The 21,822-nt window shown below is 45.4% G+C and overlaps 1 protein-coding gene across 1 annotated transcript in view; it reads left to right on the top strand.

The window, feature by feature from the left end:
* The first annotated feature begins 261 nt into the window (after positions 1 to 261).
* Positions 262 to 21,822, top strand: part of SYDE1 (synapse defective Rho GTPase homolog 1) — a 142,032-nt gene continuing 120,471 nt past the window's right edge. Inside the window, exon 1 of the mRNA XM_069231653.1 lies at positions 262 to 548. Coding sequence (XP_069087754.1) covers positions 461 to 548 — 88 coding nt within the window. The 5' untranslated portion in view covers positions 262 to 460. The remainder of the gene's footprint in view (positions 549 to 21,822) is intronic.

Raw genomic sequence — 21,822 nt, 5'->3', positions numbered from 1 at the left:
CTCGAAAATAGTACATCATTGTTCGAAACGTGCAGAGAACTCGTCAACAAGTATACAGAATTACCCAAAAGATCACAAATGTATCTAAAAACATGTGCAGATTGTTCGAGGAGTGTGTCAAATTCTCAAAAGGCTGATAGAATTCCATCTCTTCTGCTCTGTAAAATCAGGCGTTCAATAAAAAATGTGAAAAAGAAAGAGAGAGTGGGGGACTACAACACCCAGACTCCTACAGTCGCCCCCACCTCTCGCCCCCGCCCTACGCAGCCTAAGACCCAAAAGGGAAAACAGTGGCTGAAAGCACGCCTGGAATTCGCTTCCTGCGACTTTCCTTCCAGAGGAGCTGGACAAGAGGAGGAGCTGAAGGATGGAAGAGCGGCCGCTAAAGCTGGGGGGCTGCACCCCTGGGGGGCCTCGGGGACCCCCCTCCCCATTCTAGAGCCCCCCACTCGCTTCCACCATGGCGGAGCCTCTGCTGAAGAAGACATTCTCCAGACTGCGGGGCAAGGACAGGCTCAAACGCAAGAAGTCCGATGCCAAGGAGCGGGGTAAGACACCCAGAAACTTTTATAGAGGGAGTTAACGTGCCTAGAAATCCGAAGTAGGGAGTTAAGGCGCCCAGCAACTTTCAGAGACTGAGGTGAAGCGCGCTGGCAACTCTAGGGAGCAAGGCAAGGCGCTCGAACACTTTCAGGGGGAGACGTAAAGTGCTCCGAAACTTTAAGTGCTCCGAGACGTCCAGGGAGCGAGGCAACGGTCTGTCACCAAGATACTTTCAGAGAGCAAGTTAAAGCGCCCAGAAACGTCCAGTGGGTGACGTAAGGCCCTTGGAATCAGAGAAGTTGACAGTGAGAGAAAGCGCCCTGAAATCTGCATAGGCTGACGTAAGGCGCTCGTCACTTAAAGATTTACAGAGAAGGTAAAATGTCCAAAAACGTAAGGATGCGCTGCGGGATGCTTGTCACCCAAAGATTTTCAGAGAGTGAGCTAAATGTCCACGGACTTCCAGAGATTGAGCTGAGTACCGAAAACTTCATTCAGAACGTGGGGTGGAGGGGGTAGAAAACCCCAGTGGGTGTGCTGAAGCGCCCAAGTGCCTTCATACTGTGGGGCATAACACACTGACTTTTCAAGGAATGAGAATAGCTGCCAAGTAGCCCCGTGTCATATAAAACTTTAGGTTTTTCATGACTTTTTATTATACACCACTCTGCATGTGGTGTTACTAAATTCGATCCTTATAAGGATACAAATTGAACTACAACACCCAGAAAGCAACGTATTGTTTATTGAAAAGCCTGAACTGACCGCAGATATCACACATGACATGGGTCTGTTTGTGAAGTAAGGCATAGAGAGACTGCATAACTAATCGAGACAAGGTTTGGGCCCCGCAGGCCTATGGAGGATGTGCAAGGTTTACATCACACTGAAGTTATAACTGAGATCCCCCCTTGTATTTAAATGACGCACACAAGAAACGCCATTGTGGGATGATACATTGATTGGAAGGTAGGATTTAAAAAAAACTATAGATGAGTTAGGAGAGGGGCTTAGAAACTTTAAAATAGTCCATAAGATGTCCCGTGAGATCAGTGACTCAAACCCGTTAAGTGATATAAAGCGCCTTAAGTAAGTGATCTAAGATGCATAGAAACAAGGCTGGGTTAGGGTGTGCCAGTTATGCCAGGAGTAGTGTATGACACCTCATGGGTGTCCAGAAGAAAGACGAGGAGATGCAGAGCAGTTAGGAGTGATGTTATTTGACCACGGGGCATGAGGAGCGTGGCAAGGCGCCTAGAATACCCCAAGAAAGTTGTAAGGTGCTACAAGGCTGTTAAGGGCTGGTGAGGTAAGGTGCAGCAAGGCTTTCGGGGCAAGTGAGGATATCCACTGGGGCTATCAAGACAGAGGGAGACCCTGATGAGGTAAGGCAAGTTGAAGCCACCAGGAGGTAAAGTAAACCATGCTTACCTCCAGGCGCTCGCGAAGATGTCAGGGAGCGATTTCACGTCACATTGATTAACTATAACTCATACTATGAAGTGGGGGGGGGGGGGGGGGGGTACTGAGGTTTTAATTGAAATGTGAAAACCAGACAGGCCAAAACCCTAGAAATACATTCTGCATCATTTACTGCACAAGAGACATTTGGTTCGAGCCGTCACCCTCTGCAGGTGTGTAGTGCATACCCCTGCAGCTCCGCCCGCCAACCTCCCAAAAAAACCTTCAAGGGGCCTCCATTCCGCCTGAGGCCAATTAATATCTGTGAGACATGGGAGACTCGAGGACTCCCCATCATATTTTGCAAGGGGGTTGTGTGTGTGGGGGGTGGGGCTGTTGGGGGTCATCATTTTGCGTTTCGCCGCTGCCACCTTGGGAGAGACACACAGGGTTAGTTGTGGGTTCCATTTCCCCTTTGCATCACGCTATGCACCAGGTGTCCTGTCCATTTTAAAGATGTGCAGGGGACGAAATTCATGTTTAGTGACCAGTGCAAGCTTTCAAAATCCCAACTCTCAATAGTTAAAATTGGATCGCGATAAGGACATTCAACGAGAGCCCAAAGAGACGTCAAAGGGCACAAAAAATAAAGATAAACCTCCTTGAACGGCATTTAGCGACTCTGACCCAGGGATGTCAAGTTTGCTTGTGAATTGCACTGGTGAGTTTGAGTGTGGGTCGGCGGAGGGGATGGATTTACAGAGCAAAAACAATTAAGTGCAAGTAACTTGGCTCTGCCTTTGAGCGGAGTGATGCTGTGTGTTTTTTTTTTTTTTTTGCAGTATGGTGTGTCTTTTTGCAGGTTGTCGCGGGTCCATGCACACACTGGCCCAGACTGAACTGACCTTTGCCCGGATTGATTTTCTCGTTTGCACAGCGTGATCTGGGACAGTTTCATGAACATCTGTGGTGGCTCAGAGCAGACATGAGCTCCTCTCTTCTGCATTTACACTCTCTAAAGTTCAGAGACCAGGCTAAAGGGATCAAAGCATTCTGTAACTATTTTGTTGGCCTTTTACCTAGAGGTAGCTGCATATTAAATGTAACACAGGAGCCGTAAATGCAACACATTTATCTGTGAGAAATGCATTTTTTTGGGTTGGAAAGCTCGGTTGGTTAATGCGATCACTTCAGATGTCTGTGGGTGTAACTAACCCTAGTCAGTGCACTGGGGATCTAGAAATTTGTATTTACATTGCTGAAAGGTCCAAACCCGTGACAGAAAGCACTGGCAATATGCAATTCATTATTTTAACATGTATTGCATACAGTAAAAATAATCTGGCTCAAAAGTGATTAAATGTTTACGGTGCTTCCAAAAGTTATTTTTTTAGTAATATGCTGACTGTATATACTACAAACCTTTTATATAGGTTTCTGTTAAAATTCCAAATTCCAGAATAGTCCAATGAAAGCGTATACTGGCTTCCAAGCAGCCTTTAGATTTGTTGATGCAACAACTGCACACATTTATTTTTCATTCAGGCAGCAGGCACCCTGGAGACAAGGCTTGCTTCTTCTTAGCTACTTCTCCCTTCTCTCACGGTAGAGGGGACCCTACATCTCCCTCAGCAACTCAACCTTTCAGGACTTCTTTATTTGCAATAAAAAGTATGGGAACTGTTGCGATCAAATCAATAAAGCTCGAGAACGCCCCCGTTCCCCTGCCCACTTCGCCCTTTATTGAAGCTCATACATTTAACTGGGACTTTCTCTGAGTTAGTACATGAACAGCCAAGGGGAGAGCTTGGACTCAGTGCTCAGTGACCTCCTCTCTGGGATTTTGCTAGCTTTTATTTATTCACTAACTCGGAGAACTTCTGAGATAAACGTACGTTCCTTGGAGACAGTAAATGCATAACATAGGATCTCGGTTGTGATCCGAATCGGTGCAATTGTTCATCATAGGGCTAAATTGGTCTTTGCACTGAATGGTCTTGCACCTTGTACCTAGGTTTGTAAGCGGAGGTCCAGGGAATCTAATCCAATTGTGCTGCTTCCGAGTAAAGTGTCTGTTTTTAAGCGTTTGTAGTGTCTAAAGTGTATAGATTTCACTTGCACTAACTAGGAGAAATTCCGAGTTAAATACCTGCGCTTTAGATACTCCGGTGTGTGGCTTGGTCAGTAAGATTCGGAGATGGGTTTTGAGCTTCTAGTTTTCCAAGGGGCAGTGGGAAACCGTAGCAGTGTGAATTGTTAGGATTACTTAAAAGACAATATGGCGTAAAGTAACCAACAGTTTTAAGAACTTCAAGACTGTGTGTGTGTTTATGTTTTTTTTCTTTGTGTGCAAGTAAAATTCGTAGGTGAAATGTGTCAGCCACCTCGCCATAAATGGCCAAAAGCAACTTTATCCAACTATTTAGTAGAGAATACATTATTTTTTAGTGGGGGTTTAACACCCCAAACAACCCCCCTGAAGCTGCGCCCCTGTAGATACTGCAAAACAAAACAAAAAACAGGCATGAGGCTCTACATTAAGCCAGCATCTCTTAAGGCTAAGTCCCAATCTGAGTGTAGTGCAGCCATTTTTTTTATCCATGTCTCAGAGTAGTCCCTCCAGTTACCAAAGTGGTCCTGTCTTTGCACTGAATAATGCAGAGAGCTCCTTTTTGTGTGCACAGTTATTCATCCTGTTCATTGAGTGGTTCTATTTTCACTAACCTTGGTTACGTGCAGGGCCGGACTGGGAATCCAAAACAGCCCTAGAAAATTTTGTCAGATGAGCCCCCCCCCTAGGATGCATAGTGAGAAAGCCTGACCACTACAATTGGCCTTGCCCCCCTTCAAAGAAAACAGTGCTTTCTACAAAAAATGTAATTACATATTCAAGTGGATTTGTTTTTAAAGCATAGTAAATGATGACCTTATAGTGCACCAGGATACAACAATATTTATTGGGGCTCTTCAACGGTTCCTTCACCATCATCTAACAGTGCCTCTCATCTCTCCATCGCCCCTCTCTCACATGTATTTCATTTTTTTATAGCGCCCCTCTTACCAGTGTAGGGTGTTGGAGCACTTTACATCACACACACATACAGAGACAATGAATCATATATGTGTAAATCAGTGAATACAAAATGTTACATAAGACAAAGTAGACTACACGGTGTAGGGGCACGTTATCCATACTAGTAGGCTTTTTTAAGAGTGCTGGGGAAGTGTAAACTCGGGATTCAGAACATAACACAGTGGCTAGGGTTGACTTTACTAATAATTTCTTTCTACCCAAACAAACCCTTTTTTAGCAAAATTAGGGTAGGCAAAGACTGGGAAAAACATACCTTTCTAACCTGTACCATGCAGTTTGCATGCAGCTCTTTGATGGTAGTTCATAGCTCACTGTGCTAGATTACGACTGTCATTTATTAACTGCACAGTAACAAAAGGATCTCTGGACACAAGCAGTAATCCACTGAGCAATGCACATCAAGTACTGTTCTGTGATCTGCATTGTACACGTTCTTTGCAGCAGGCATATTAACCCTCTGTGCTACCTTAGATGAGTCAACACGACCTCTAGACAAAACTCAGATCTCTCTCCAGGAGGTACATTAATTACCAGAGTTATCTTTGCACTTTTGTTGCCTGAAAGGAGTTGGATATACAAGGAACTCTGCAGTGTTTTTAAAACTGCTGCACTCCCACAAAGGCGGACTCCACTCCCTTCCAGTCCAGCCTTGAGTAGGTAGTTGCTTGTGGACAGTGTGAGATGCGTGTGTGGCAGGGTTTTGGTTGGCACCGAGGGGTCAGAGCTCGCAAAGAGTGGTTCTGTTTTTTAGCAGAGGGTTCAGATTACTGAATGCAGCGATTTGTTTCTTGATAAAGAGGGTGTGGATTCATATGACGGTGTGTGTGTTGGTGGGGGAGGGGTTCCACACGTGCCGGTGGTTCGCAGGAACAAGGGCACCACGGCTCAGGGCACCAAGGCTTGAGGGCCGGCCGGGGCTGCTCTGCTCCTGGCGTCGGCTCACAAAGCCCAGACCGTTATGTGCAGGGAATTAACTAGCCTACGGGGAAGGGGAAAAACCACGTCTGGCTCTCACACAAGGCTTTCTTTCTCTCTCTCAAGGAAGTCTTGGGAGCTTGTCCCTCTCGGTGGACAGGCACGTCCAGCCCTGCCTTCAGGGTTTTTTTTTAAGGGGCGGGGAGGGCTAGAGGGCAACAGTGAGCATAAAGTCGCCTCACTAGTTCTCTTCTAAATGTCCTCCCCAGGAATACTTCCACTGTCGAAACATTTATGATTCTATTGATTTTTTTTTTTTTTCTTTTTTTATGAAGTGCGTAATATGGGCTTCGCCAGCAGACAAGTTAGCGCGGTGGGTTGACTTCACGTTGCAGATGTTTGTGCAATCTGTTTCCTATAAATATAACAATCCCTTTTCTTTTGAGAGGCCTTTCGCTTTATGTCACGGCGGGACATCACCCACATGAGTACCGCCTACATCGCTGTGAAAGGAATTATGAGAAATGACTGAAAAAAATCCCAAGGGTTTTCTGTTTGAAGCTCAAGCTGCTATTTTTGGAAACGTAAAATTCTTTCCGTTCACTGTTAAAATGCAAGAAAAATGTGGGCCACAGACTGGCTGTTTTCTGTTTCGAAAAAGCTCGTTGGTGGAGGAGGGGTGTGTGTGTGTGTGTGGGGGGCGGGGGGGTGGTACTTTCCGGAAGTGATCAACCCATCTACTTGAAAAAGTTAACGAGGGTTGTGTTAAACTCAGGAGACAAAAGACAGAATTAAATAAAGAGATTTCTTCAGATCTTCAGTCCATCTGATTATAGTAGTGTTTCTCTGGGAACCATGTGACACGGGGAGGGGGAGGGTGCCTTCCTGGAGCGGGGTGTCTCTGTGGTGTGTGTCTGTGTCTCTCTTTGGAGGGGTGGTGTCTCTGGCGTGGTTCTTTAGGTGGGTGGTGTCTGTCACAGTGGTGTCTTGTCTTTCCCAACGATTTCATTATGTTGTTTGTTTGCAAAGTTGCGTGTCGCCTGTGCGCATGTGATGGTTTGTGTGGTTCTTATTGTGGATTGGATAGTTCTGCCAGCCAAAGGGCCCCACTCACCCAGAGGCCCTTTTTGTAAACCACGTCTTTTCATGTTAATCTACCTCCTTGTTATCCGAGGCGTTCAGTGTGTTTAAATCTGATTACCTCCAGCAGAGTACAGTGCTCCTCGGGGGTCAGTCAGTGTCATGGAGGCTGGGAGGGCTGAGCAGGCAGGGGCACAATTTGAAATAACGGGTACAGTGTACTCTTCTTAGCCTCTAGCGTAGCCAACGAGAAATCATTTCCTCACTCTTTGTGGACTCGAGATCACGTGATCGTGAGTCCATGTTAATAAACCGATTTCGCTCATGATTGGCACTAATCGGCGTGACGGGTCATAGGGCGATCACGCGGGAGGGAGGAGGGTGGCAGCTGTCTCCACCACCAGCCTGTGTGTTGCATGTTGGTAACTGCACAAGCTGAACTCTGAGACACCGGCAAAGGGGTGTGTACGTCCGAGGCCCGCTGCTTAGCGTGACCTTCAGTGGCATGAGTGAACCTGCTTTCCGGGGTCAATATTCGTCAGCATCCTGACACTCCAGTGCGCGGTGGGAATTGTAGTGCACTATGTGCTCCTGGACATATAATTCTGCCTCCGTTTGCCCAGTTTTCTTAACTGCAGAACTTTAGGAGAACCTGGTTACTCAAACCTAGTATTGAGGGCTACATGTAGCAAGCACTTGCAAGTACCATGGGTCTAACCTTTTGGCTTTGTCAATGCTTTTGCTGATGCTGTTAGTTCCCTGGTGTAATCCTTGAAAATACATAGGTCACTAATTCAAAAAGGATGGTAAAAAGGTTATGCTACAGGGGTGGGAATAATAAGCAAGCAAATAAGTGACAAGAAAGCAACCAATGTTAAACAATGGGTTGATCCGAAGCCCTCTCCAAGTCAACTGCGTTGTAGACAATAGGTCTTCTATAGCAGGCAGCCAAGGCTGTGTGTAGCTATGACCTAAAAGATAGGCTTTGGAGTGGACATAATTAGAATGTACCACTTTGTGAAACTGAGTCTTGGATTGGAGGGGCTGGGGGTCTGGCATGGAATTTAGGAGAGGAATCCATAGCCCTACATTGAATGGGAAGGACAGACCATTAACACATGGGATGTTCACCAAGCAGGTCACGCAAGGTGACCACATTACTTCATATAACTGAGAATGTCATGTTTACAGTGCTTTCAAAACCTAAAGCATTGCGGGAATCAATGTCTTTCTCTAGTTCCATGAACCACTTGGTCTGAAGTACCAGATGAGTGTGAGAAACCCCAGGGACCCTGCTTGCTCCATCTTTTTGTTTTGGTGATGCCAAACCACAACAGAAAATGTTGCCATGCTCTAAAAACAGCGTCTGTGGAAGATACAGCTCAGCATCCCTGCCAGTTTTTCTCTGAAGACACTTCCCTGACCCTTTCTCCTTTGTGCATCCAAAGACCCATGCTCACCTGCATAACTCTTGCCCATTAGTTACTTATGAATCTAAACTACACTACCTTCTTACTGGTGACAACATATATCATTTCCGTCTGCTTGTTGGCTTCTGCTGCAGACTTTGCTGTATATGCCACCTTTAACATGTCTTTACCCATCTGGAGATGAGGAATGCACGTCTGCAGAATATGCTGCTGAGGAGAGCAGGAAACCTGGGCACAATAATTTAGATTAGCACTCTAGCACCTGATACTATCCTGCATATACTGTATTTTGTGTGACGAGGCCTCTAGAACTGATAAAATACTTCATCAAGTACTCTAGAATTGGACACAAGAGTCAAATGAGGCCTCCAAAGATGTGTACAATAATCCAGATTAGTTCTCTAGAACTGGACACTGTCTTGCAAATGACACCTCTACACACCCCTGGTACCACTGCACCTGCTGCACTATTGATAGCTATGCCCCTGTGTAGATGACGTCTAGCATGCATCACAGTACTCTGATAAGGCTTTTAGAACTGGGCATAATCCTGCAAATAAGACTTCTGGTACTGGGCATAGAACTGTATATACCATCTCAAAACCACGAGGCCATACTCCGGATGAGCACTCTGGAACTAGAGAAAGTGCAAGTGAGGTTGGATGGAAGCAAGTATAAATACTTCGGTCGAAGCCCCCCGGATAAGCGCCCTCAATGAGATTTCTAGAGCTAAACACTGTACAGCAGACACATCCTGAACACAATACTGCATTGAGGCCTGTAGAGCTAGATATAATAATCCCTATGTGATCTCTAGAACTGGACACATAAGTGTAGATGAGACCTATAGAACCTGATATAGATCTTCATATGAGACCGCCAGAGGAAACGCATATAAGACCCACAACTCTATGCAATACAACACCGGGGCTTGGAGCACTGAATGCAGTGCTTTGATGGGCCCTCTAGAACTGGATATAATACTCCAGGTGCGATCTAGAACTGGACGTAACGCTGAAAAAGTAGCAGATGAAGCCTCCAGAAGTGGCCAGACAGATGTGTCCTTCAGACCCGGAAATGGATAGTGCATATTTTACATATGATTGCAGACGTAGCCTTTTGGCGCTCATTTTTCTCACTTGACAATCCTGCATCCTGTCCTGATCTGCCATGCCCCACTCCTGGCAACCGGGCATTATAGGACTGCTGCCCGCGACTCCAGGGGGAGGCACACACTGTTTGTTGCCCACTTCCTTTTCAGATTATATTATAATAATGAGTATTTTTCCTGACATTTGAGTTTTGTTTTCCGCCTTAAAATTACATAGCGGGTAAGATTACACTAGAGAGCGGGCTGCGCACGAGACCAGAGACGCTGCACGTGCTGCGTTTTCTCTGATACGCTCGCTTTAAGAGGGAGGAGGGGGGCCTCCCGCCTACAATACACTCAGCGGCTCACGGCACGCTGTCCTTCCCGTGTCAGGAGAGCGAATCAAGGGCTTTGCATACTTTGTGTCAACATAAAATACAAGATTAAGGGTAATTAGGAGACCACGACCCGGAGCGTAATGCACCTCACAATACCCCCAACAAGTAGGTGGCACAAAAAACCTATGAGGTCACCGATGCACACTGACCATATTTTCTTTTATTGTCAAATGGTAATGTGAATGCAACTTGATGTGAATGTCGGGTTTCCATAGTGTCTAGCCTATACACCATAGTTCACACTCAAAGTATATTTAGCATGTATTTTTTTTATCTTTCTATCCATGCCCTGCTTAATTTGTATAAGACTAGGTGCTGGGCCCAAAGTTTTTCTCAAAAGCCTGCGGCTGGAGCTATCAAAGGTCAAGTTGCCGAATACCAAGGGAGCTTAGTCTTGATTCCACCTCATGCTTCTTTCATCCACAATAGACACTCTTTATCCCACTCTTGCAGGCCCTTTTTACATCCCTAGGTCCTCCCTTCTTCACTGTTTTTCTTTCTTTCTCCTTCCCATTTTTGTGTTTTTTCTCTCTCTTTCTGTGGATCAAAGTTTGCTGAGGAAAAATAAACGACATTCCCTAAAATGAGTGTCAGTGGTCCCACCTGCAACCACCTGCTCAAATTAAGCACTGTATCCAGCTATTGATATAGCTATCATCCATCTTTTCACTCTTCTATCCTCCATCGTTTTACCCATCAATCCATTATTTACTTCTTCCATCCTTTTATGCAGTTTATTTTGCCATTATGTCCTTTAATTCTTTCAAACTACCTTTAACAGTTTCTTCCTTCTTTCCAGTCACCTTTGCTTCCTCCTCCTGTTCTTTCCTTTTCTTTCTACCATCATCTTCTTTTCCTCATGCATACTTTTTCTCTCTCATCTCTCTCATGGTCATTTTGTAGGCCTTTCCAACCAGATGGCTCAAGCTGGATGTGAAAGACCTATTGTGAACTTCCAGTGGTCTAAGAATTAGCCTATTGCTCACCTTTGGTTGGGCTTATTGTGACTTTCATTTTCTTGCCTCTTATTCAGTGGTTTGCCTTCCTCTTATTGTATTTGTCCCTCCCCTAGAGCATATCTTCTTTACAATGGTTTTGATTGGCTGACTTGTATCCTTCCATTACTCAGATTTATGGAACTACTTATATTTTTCATTCAACACTCTGACAGCGTATGCGTTTCTATCTCCCTCTTGTGCTTCTTTCCCCTACCCCACCAAACATCTACAACCCTGCACTGTGTTGCTCCGCACCCCTATAGATTGTCTGTTAAAACACAGTAACACGTTTATATTTGCTGGGTTGTAGCTGAAAAGCATAATATTAAGGGTTGTTTTTTTAGGGTTGAGCCTGTGTCGCATGTGCTTGCGCATGCGTTTCACTTGCGAGACGCTTTAGGAATTAGATAAGGGCTCAGAGCCCCGTTGACGTCCCGTCAGTTGTCTTTCATTGGTTTGTGGGCTTACCTCTTAAAATCTGCTTGCTTTCATTAGTGGAAAGCATTCATAGGTCATGCCTTTTCCGGTGGTTAGCCCTCCTCGAGCACAGCGACCAAGTACTGGAAACATGTGAGGCTCGCTGTTTCCCGTCAGGTTTGGAGACTACTTTTTATCTTTTGTTTGCAGCGCGATCTCGCTTGGCAGAATTCGAGCGCTTTGCATAACATCGAAACGACCCTGTTACATAGTTGATTGCACTTTTGCCAATAGGTTTCATTACGAGTGAACTGTAGCAGCGCGATCACGCTGTTTTTTTCTTTCAATTGGCATGGAGGATTTCAGGGGATGTTGGTTGGTTCCAGGCCTTTTGAGACAGGCAGATATCTTCATCCACAAGGCATGGCAGACAGTACAAACAAACGTTAACAGTCCTCATGGTGCAAGTGGATTGGTTGGTGTTTGTGGCAGGACTTGGAACCCAAGGGAGCAGGTCTTGTACATATTCTGAACATTCTTGTGGAGCTAGCGGAGAAAGACTTGATTCGCTAGTCGCTTAGTACTGCATCTTCTGCCATCTCTGCAGGCCACTTGCCTTTGTGCATAAAGGTATATTGGAAGGCATAATTAATTAATTGGATTGGTTTGTTGAATCTACCTTCAGGACGTTTTATTGTAGCTGGTAGTGGATTTGGCTTTCACGGTTGTGAGTAAGCTTTGAACTTGGATAATACTAACCTCTGGGCCTGACCTACAATGTGAACTTTCCTACCCATTGTGGAGGAACTGAAGATTATCTCAACTGGCTTTATGTCAGTTGTATTCATTTAGTTTTCGTAAAGTTTGCTATACAGTATTTGAACAATTTATGGTTGCAGAGCCCGTTTAGTGATAGTGTATATTTTTGTAGGTTTGGAATCCAAGCAAGACCTTTGAAGAGAAGTGTGGATGATCTATGCCGGCTGCATAAAGAAAAGAGGACTGCTCCAAGGGAACTGGGTTTTTTGTGGGGAATGCTGGATGTGATTGGCAGAGAAATACGGCAAGCTGCCCTGGGATTTGTAGTTTTTTTAATCATCTTTTTGTGTGGTTACTATAAGAACATTGTTATTTCGTGAAGCTTTTGAGTGCTGCTGTGGTTGGGAAAAAATGAAATTAAATGCATTATCCTTTCCTCCGTATTCTTAACAGAATTAGAACTTGATGGCATGAAGGTTAGGAAATTTTACATCTAATGTACAGTTTTGAGCTATCACATGTGTTGGCGTTTCCTTTATTATTTTGGAATGGTTTATGTGTATTCTTTTTGCAAGCACTATTTTACAGTCAAAAATAAGCAATGCCAACAGATTGGCACTCGGGTTAGAGTAGCAAGGCTTAGTGGCTTTGACAATGTTTCTTTTATTTGTTATGTTTTCTACTATTTTTATCATTTGTCTTAACGGTGTGAAGTGTGCATGTCAGCACACAGCTTGCATCTCTGTCATTCTGTTCTTTCTGTGCTATTTTTGAGAATTGTGTCTGCAGACAGAGGCAGCCCATAAATGAATACTAGTTTTAGTGGAACCCATTTGACCAACTCAGTGGCAGCCCCGCCATAAGCTGATTAAGTATGGGGGTTCACTACACCACTGGCTAGAGAAGTAGTTGCTAAATGTATATGCGTTGTAGAACAGCAAGGCCGTTTCCTGGGGGAGCAGCCAAGGTCATTTGCTCCAGGCCCCTCTCTGGATAGTCCACCCTGACTCCGATAAATTTATTTAGATATCACTTACATCCATGAGGCAGGTAATGTAGGTCGGCACTAATTGGCACCACATATGGGTTCTTCCTCAAAGTTTTTCAGGATTTTTTTTTCATGTTAATGACTTGCTTATACACAAGCAAGTGGCCTTGTATGACTTTATCGAGCCAGGCCCCACAGAAGCTTGTGATGGACCTCTAGCACAGATGCATAAGCTAGAAGGGTTTACAGTGGGTTCCGCTAGTGTCCCATGCCACTGTGTGATATCAGCTCTTCACGTGGTGATTGTGTGTGAATGCAGCTGATATCTTTTACACATGATGGTGCCATGTGAGTTGGCAGGTCTGCCTTCTGCCTCTCAAGTGAAACATGCACGCCTGAAGTGTAAGCTCCAAGTTCTTGGAGCGTTAAGGTGACCGGATCTTGAGCCCCAAAAGCTGGGACATTTTGCAAACATAGAAGAAGGACAACAATTTTTAGGTCGAGTGTGCAAGCACTCTGACCTCTTGTAATCCATCTGTGGGCTTTTAACCACGCCTATCACATGCCCATCACTATCACTCATTCTTGGGCTTGCCTTTCAAAAATCCTTTGTTATTATTTGTAAATGCTTTACGTTTGTCCTACCCTTGGGGCGGTTTTATTACCGCCTTGGGGACGGACTCTGTTACAAGGATAACTGCACGTTTGCCTATACATTTGTCTGCAAGCTAACTTCTTTTTCCTTTTGTCTCTCCTTCGCGCTCATGCACATGGCAGCCATGGCGCTTTGAATCGGCTTGCTTATGTCTACTGTTTTACTTTTCATTTTCAAATTAAGTGGCAAGAAAAGTCCAGCTAGGATTTTACAATGTTACTAGCTCTAACTCGAGCAAACTCGAGACCCATTGCATTGTAAACGATTATACTTCAATGGAGCATTGCAGAATGACAGCTCTCATCAACATCGGAACACTGTAAAGGAAATAAATAAAAAGTACATTTTTAATACATTATCATATATGTTTAAGTGCTTACTTATAACATTTGCTGAATAGCCTTGCTTTGGAACACCTTAAAAAGTGCCTATCACTTTTTTAAGTCGACCCCCTCTAAAAACCGGGACATAAGCCAAATGTGCTGAAATCTGCTGGAACAGCTGGTGAAAAATTGGGATGGTCCCCACAAATTCGGGACGCCTGGTCACGCAACAGGAGGGTTCACTTGCAATGTTTCACACTGGTGTCAAGTTATTTCTGTCATATCTTCATATTAACCACTGAAATGTTCATACAAACCGCTGTAAAGGCCCTCCGAATATGGAGCTGCTCTTTAGAATGTTAATGACGCAGTGTGTTCGAGGCTGCAGCGCCCACTTCACGTTTGCGTCAGCAGCCGTGCCAGGCCCTCTCTTGAAGACATTTTTTTTTATCAAAATACGAATGTCATGACAGGGCAGCGGTAGAGTGATGAGGTTTGAGATAAAGTATTGAACCTCGTGAGACGACCAGGAGACCAGTGATGAAATCAAGACGGCTGCCAAGAATTAATGTGTAATTGTTGAAGCAGAATTGTTCAGCAGTGTTGGCAGGATGCAGGACGCAGGAAGGCGCTAGGAAGTGGAGCGAGGCCCGAGGGTTCCGGGATGCTGGTGTGGTGGTGTTAAAGATACCGATCTTAATTCTTCATTGTCACCTCTCCGGCCACCGACTCCCTCCTGGAGTCATCCAGGAATAGGATTCTCTAAAATAAGAACACGTTAGCGGTCACCGCCAAATACTGACGGAGGGCATTAGTCACAATCGGGGAATTTAAGAATTTCTCGTTGACACTAAATTTTAGTCCGAGGCCCTGTGGTGGGACTGGCTACACGCGTGCCTACAGGGCTAGCTTGAGGCCTTCTCGTAGCGATGATCTGACGCCGGTGCTCCCTTTGCAAAAGAATAAGAGCTGGGCCCAAGGTTTTGCTAAGAAGCCCGCAGCTGCCGCTTCCAAAATGTCGGGGCTTCCAAATAGCAAGGCTGCTTCCAAGTTAATTTTCTTCCCCACTTTCTCACTGTTTTTCTGTCCTTTTCCTCTTTGCTTCATTTATCCCTTTGCTCTAGATCAAAGTCTGATATAAAAGAATTCTCAGTCCCCAAAAATGAATGCTGGTGGCATCTTGGACAATTACATTTAACTACGTCAGAAAGCAGGACTATTGGCCACTTCACTCCTTTAATTAATTTTAAACAGCTATATCTGTGTTTGGAAGCCCTCTTTCTCTTTCCACTTATGATGGTTCCAACAGGAATGATACTCCCTGCACTGATTTTGGCTGCTGTTTTGAGGCACCGCATATGAGAACGTTTATTTAGGTGGTTGTAATGTGGTGCCCACACAGCAGAAGAGGCCAGTGTAATTAAACCTCTCTCCATCCACAAGGTTACGCAGAAGAGGACATAAGTAGACTTCTAGCATTGTTAGCAACCCAAGGGCCACACTGGTGAACCAAAAACAGCCCTGGCAAAAATGCTCACACCAGCCCTGCTTTAATTGTTAATTTGCTGTAGTTCTCTCTTTCTGTCCATTCCCTCTCCTCCTTTCCTCTGTTCTTGCTCTCTGATCACTTTCTCTCTATCTTCCCACCTACCCCCTTCTCGGTGGAGCTGGGAAAAGTGACAGAGATACCAGGGGCGATCCTGGGCTTTCAAAACCAGCCCAAGGCTCCAGCCCACTAGGGAAATGCCCGGTGGAGTAAAGGCCTCCAGCCCTGAGCAGCACCCGCGTTCCTTGGGTCCGACACTAGCATTTGAGCTGCACTTCGTCTTCTTGCCATTTTAAGAATTACAGAATTACTCTTGGCATATTGTGTTGTGCCCAGTGAATATTTGAGCAGCACTAAAGGCATGTTTGTGGAGTAGCTCATACTTGCTGAACAGCCTCCAGGGCACGTTTCAGCAGAACATCTCGTCTTCAAACTGTTGCGCCGCTGCGCGCGGCACGAGCCGTACATTCGACTCGGGCCGCGGCACGCTGTTTAAAGACGCGCCGCGTCCCCAGCCTGCTCTGCACCTTACGAGGCCCCAAATTGGGCATGGGGCCTCGTTCTTTTGAGCGCACCGCGCTTCCAGGCAGGTCTGACCTCCCCCACTCACCTGTTCTTCTTTTCTTCTTCTTTTTCCTGTTGTCTTATTGTGCCTTCCTTTATGTTTTATCCCTTTCCCATACTACCCCTCTCTTCCCAGCATTCCTTGTTTCCCTACTCTCTATGGCTCCTAGTCCCTTCTGTTCTATGTGTTTTTCCCTATCTAATATGGTGCCCTTGTACTTCCTGTTGGTCACTTCCTGTTTATTGGTATTTAAGAGCTGTGATTCTTTCTCTCCTTGCGCTGCAACACTTTATGTTTGGATGGTGTCTTCGCTCCTGCTTCCTTGTATCCTGTGCTGGTTCTCGCCTGTTCCAGTGTTTTTTCCTGTATTTTGCTCCTGTTGTTACCTATTCATTTTGTTCCTTTTGCAGGAACATATCTTTTTGGAGGTTTTTTCCCCTTTCAGGGTTTTTTTTCCCTCTGGCACTACCTCTGAGGGACACGGCCTGCTCTTGGCGTACCCATTGCCTGCAGCACCGTGGCTACCAGAAAGAGTCGCCCCTACCTGGGCCAAGGCCGCACATTCAGAAACAAGATCCTCGCCACTCGTTCAGCGGACTCCAGGTTAAAGCAGCATGTAAGTCGTGACAGATTGCAGCGCCAAATACTCCCGACGTCGTCTAACACCATGAATGATTCAGTGGCAGCTGCTGCAGATCCTGATCAATCTCTTCTGGCAACCATTCAGCAACAGGCTCAGGAACTGCAACAATTACGCAATGAGAATGCTGCTTTACGACAGGCTTTGGCTTTCCGCAGTGCAGATGTTCCGGCCGTCTCCACCTCTACTCCTTGTTTCTCCGGTGAACCAACTAAACTGCGAGAGTTCCTCGATGCATTAACTGTGCATTTCGCCTTCCGACCTACCCAATTCTCCCACGACAAGACAAAGGTGGGATATCTTATCAGCGCGCTATCCGGTCCTTCCGTGGCCTGGGCAACCCCGATGGTATCATCAAATGACCCAGTATTGTCGGACTATCCCACCTTCGTGAATCGGTTTAAACAGATGTTTAGTCGTCCAGGATTGGAGGCCTCTGCGGAAGGAGCCTTACTTGACATCCAACAAGGCTCACAAGATGTCCTCCAATATATTACCCGCTTTCGACAGCTAGCGGCTGAGACCACCTGGGTGGAACGAACTCTGGTGACTTTATTCCGTAGAGGACTTAAGGAGGAGATTAAAGATGAGTTAGTACACTCCACCCGAGTTGAAGATCTTCGTGGTCTGATGGATCAAGCTCTTTCCATTGAATACCGTCTCCAAGAACGACATATGGAGAAAAGAAAGAATAGAGGATCTTCCCAGCCAAGCACTTCACGTGTCTTTTTGCATCGTCCCGAGGAACCTTGTCCTCCAGCCAGAGACGCAGAAAGTGAACCTATGCAGGTGAATACCACTCGAGGCCCACTTTCCGTTAGCGAGCAGGAAGACAGACGTGTCTGTATTGTGGTGCTGCCGGCCACATGCTTCGTACCTGCCCCGTTCGTCCTCAAAGGCCATCGGGAAACGCCACTTCCCGTCCTCTGTAAGAAGGGAGGGGACGGGATCATCTGCTATACCTTCCATCAGTTCATTCAAGGACAATGCCACAACTTTGTTTATGTTACCTGTGATGTTACAGTTACTGGACGGCCGTCAAGAAAGAACAATGGCTTTACTTGATTGTGGTGCTAGTGGCATATATATGGATAAGACTTGGGCCACAACTCAACAAATACCAACACGACCTAGAGAAGTCCCGGAACAAGTTCACACGGTGGATGGATCCTTAATATCCTCTGGTCCAGTTGATACTACCACCCTGACATTAAGTTTACAATTTGGGAACCATCAAGAACACATCTCATTTGATCTAATATCATCCCCCAATCATACTATCATTTTAGGAATTCTGTGGTTCATAAGACATAACCCTTATGTAAATTGGGAAACCCGGACTATTTCCTTGTCCTCACAGTTTTGCCATGAGAAATGCTTTGCTTCAGATACTTATTGGTCACCCTAGAGGTTGATGCCTACTGAAATTACTACAGGATGTTCCATCAATACAGTCCAAGGAGTCCCCGATCTCTATCTAGAATTTCAAGATGTGTTCCAAAAACCATCCGTACCTGTGTTACCCCCACATCAAGATTACGATTGTTTTATTCCCTTGAAACCTGGAGCGATCATTCCCTTTGGGAGGATGTATTCACTCACGGAACCCGAAAGGGAAGTTCTCAAGGAGGATCTGCAAGTAAACTTACATAGCGGTCTTATTGTACCATCATCCTCTCCGGCAGGGGCTCCCCTCTTTTTTGTACCCAAGAAGACGAAGGAGCTTCATCCCTGCCTGGATTTTCGAGGTCTAAATAAGATAACTATAAAAGACCGTTATCCTTTGCCCCTCATCAAGGATATACTAGAGGCAGTCAGAGGGGCTCAACGAGTTACCAAACTAGATCTTCGTGGAGTCTACCACCTTCTGCGTATTAAAGAAGGAGACGAGTGGAAGACTGCTTTCCGGACCCCATTTGGTCATTATGAGTACAGAGTTATGCCCTTTGGTCTCACTAATGCCCCCTCAATTTTCCAAAGATTTATGGACTCTGTGTTCTCTGATCTCTTGAATCATACGGTCGTCATCTACTTAGACAATATCCTTATTTATTCTAAACGCCCTGAACTTAATTCCTCTCACGTGAAACAAGTCCTCCAAAGACTCCGGGAACACCAACTGTCCTGTAAACCAGAAAAGTGTGAGTTTGACAAGACCGAAGTCAAATATTTGGGATATCACCTTAGTCCCACTGGAATAGCAATGGACCAGGAAAAGGTACAAGCCATCCTAGACTGGTCTTCCCCTTCCTCTATTAAGGAAACGCAATGTTTTCTAGGATTGTCTATTTTTTATCAGCAGTTTATCTTGGACTTTGCAGAACAAACCAGCCACATAACTCAAACATTAAAGAAGGAGAATTTAAAGAAAGGCTTTGTCTGGACAAGGGCGGCTGAAATAGCTTTTCAGAGTCTAAAAAAGGCCTTCACTCAAGCACCGATATTGAGACACCCAGATACCAACAAACAATTTATTGTTGTTACTGATGCTTCCGAAAGAGCCATCGGAGCTGCCTTATTCCAACAACAAGAAGATGACGGTCTTGAACATCCTGTTTTTTTATTTGTCCCATGTACTCTCTGCGTCGGAACAACATTACTCAGTACTAGAAAGGGAGTTATTAGCTCTGAAAACAGCCTGCCTAGAGTGGAGACAGTTTCTTATGGGTTCCAAAGAGCCCTTCGAGGTGAGAACAGACCATCGTAATCTACAATGTTTACGTAATTTTTTATGCCAGAACAGTCGTCAGGCTCGTTGGACCTTTTTCTTCAGTCAGTATGACTTTTATGTCACCTATATTCCTGGCTCCCAAAACATTCTGGCCGATGCTCTGTCTCGCCGGTATCCAGATTGTACTCCTACCCCATCACAATATCTACTTGAGCCCAGTAAAATCATCGGTGTAGCTCAATCTTTCCTGGATGAGGTACAACTGGGATATTCCAACCTGTCTGATCAAGAGTTAAAGAACCTAAACCCCCTAATACGTAAACAGAAGGGGTATTATTATTTTAAGAACCTGTTGTTCCTCCCTACTAATGGAGTAAGAGAAAAGGCACTACAAATGTGCCATGATTCTCCGGTTGCTGGTCATAGAGGCATCAAGGCCACACAAGAACTACTCTTGCGGTCTTTCTGGTGGCCTACCTGGAAATTGGATGTCGAAAGATACGTTCAGGCTTGTCCCATATGTGCTCAAGTAAAGATACCCCGTACCAGACCTGCAGGATTACTACAACCATTACCTGTTCCACCAGCTCCCTGGCACACCATTTCTACTAATTTCATGTGTTCACTACCTCCATCAGCAGGAAACCGGGTTATCATGGTCACCATAGATTCCTTTACTAAGATGGCTCACTTCACTGCCCTGAAAAAATTACCTACTTCCCAAGAACTAAGTCAGATATTTGTCCATCATATTTTCCGTCTCCATGGACTTCCACACAGCATTGTATCTGACAGGGGACCTCAGTACATCTCCTGGTTTTGGAAATATTTCTGTAGGACACTGAATATCAGTATAGCACTATCATCGGGTTTCCATCCTCAAACCAATGGACAGACTGAGCGTCTCAATCAAGGATTAGAGCAGTACCTTCGCTGCTTTTGTAATTCTACCCAGAGCAACTGGAACACTTACCTTCCTATCGCTGAATTCTCTTACAATAACACTGTCCATAGTGCCTCTAAGGTCACTCCTTTTTTCTGTTCTTATGGCTATCATCCTACCTCTTTTCCTACTACTCCTCAGTCTACCTCTTCCCTTCCTCCTGTTACTTAATTTTCCAGACGACTTTTACAGATCCATAGATTGATTCGATCTAACTTGTTGAACACCAAGAGATACATGAAGAGAATGCAGACAAAAAGCGTAGGGATGCTCCAGAATATATCACCTTCAGGATAAAGTCTGGCTTTTGTCAAAATTTTTGCATTTATGCCTTTCTCAGAATAAGTTCACACCTCGTTACTACGGTCCTTTCCGTATCCTTCAGCTGATTAATCCTGTCACTGTCCGTCTTCACTTGCCTCGTACCTGGAGGATTCATCCGGTCTTTCATGTTTACCATCTCAAACCCTATGTACCTGATCCTTACTCTCGACAGTTTCCTTGTCCTCCTCCTTTATTAGTGGATGATGTACAAGAGATTTGTGACTCTCGTATCTTTCACAAACGTCTTCAGTATCTGATTCATTGGAAGCGTTACCCTCTCAGTGAATGCTCTTGGGAAGATGCATCTTCTGTTCACGCACCTCTTCTGATTCGTCATTTTCACCGCTTGTTTCCGCACAAACCTGGACCTTCGGGGGGGTGCCTACTGTTGCGCCGCTGCACGCGGCACGAGCCCTACATTCGGCTCGGGCCACGGCACGCGGTTTAGAGACGCCCGTGTCCCCAGCCTGCTCTGCATCTTACGAGGCCCCAAATTGGGCATGGGGCCTTGTTCTTTTTAGCCACCGCGCTTCCAGGCAGGTCTGACCTCCCCCACTCACCTGTTCTTCTTTTCTTCTTCTTCTGTTTCCTGTTGTCTTATTGTGCCTTCCTTTATGTTTTCTCCCTTTCCCATATTACCCCTCTCTTCCCAGCATTCCTTGTTTCCCTACTCTCTATGGCTACTAGTCCATTCTGTTCTATGTGTTTTTTCCTATCTAATATGGTGTCCTTGTACTTCCTGTTGGTCGCTTCCTGTTTGTTGGTATTTAAGGGCTGTGATTCTTTCTCTCCTTGCACTGCAACACTTTCTGTTTGGATGGTGTCTTCGCTCCTGCTTCCTTGTATCCTGTGATGGTTCTCGTCTGTTCCAGTGTGTTTTCCTGTATTTTGCTCCTGTTGTTACCTATTCATTTTGTTCCTGTTGCAGGAACCTATCTTTTTGGAGGTTTTTTTCCCCTTTCAGGGTTTTTTTCCCTCTGGCACTACTTTTTAGGGACAGGGCCTGCTCTTGGCGTACCCATTGCCTGCAGCACCGTGGCTA

The sequence above is a fragment of the Pleurodeles waltl genome, chromosome 4_2, assembly GCF_031143425.1.
Source record: "Pleurodeles waltl isolate 20211129_DDA chromosome 4_2, aPleWal1.hap1.20221129, whole genome shotgun sequence".
NCBI classification, from domain to species: domain Eukaryota; kingdom Metazoa; phylum Chordata; class Amphibia; order Caudata; family Salamandridae; genus Pleurodeles; species Pleurodeles waltl.
Note: the sequence above shows the minus strand (reverse complement) of the source record. Positions and strands in the feature narration are given on the sequence as shown.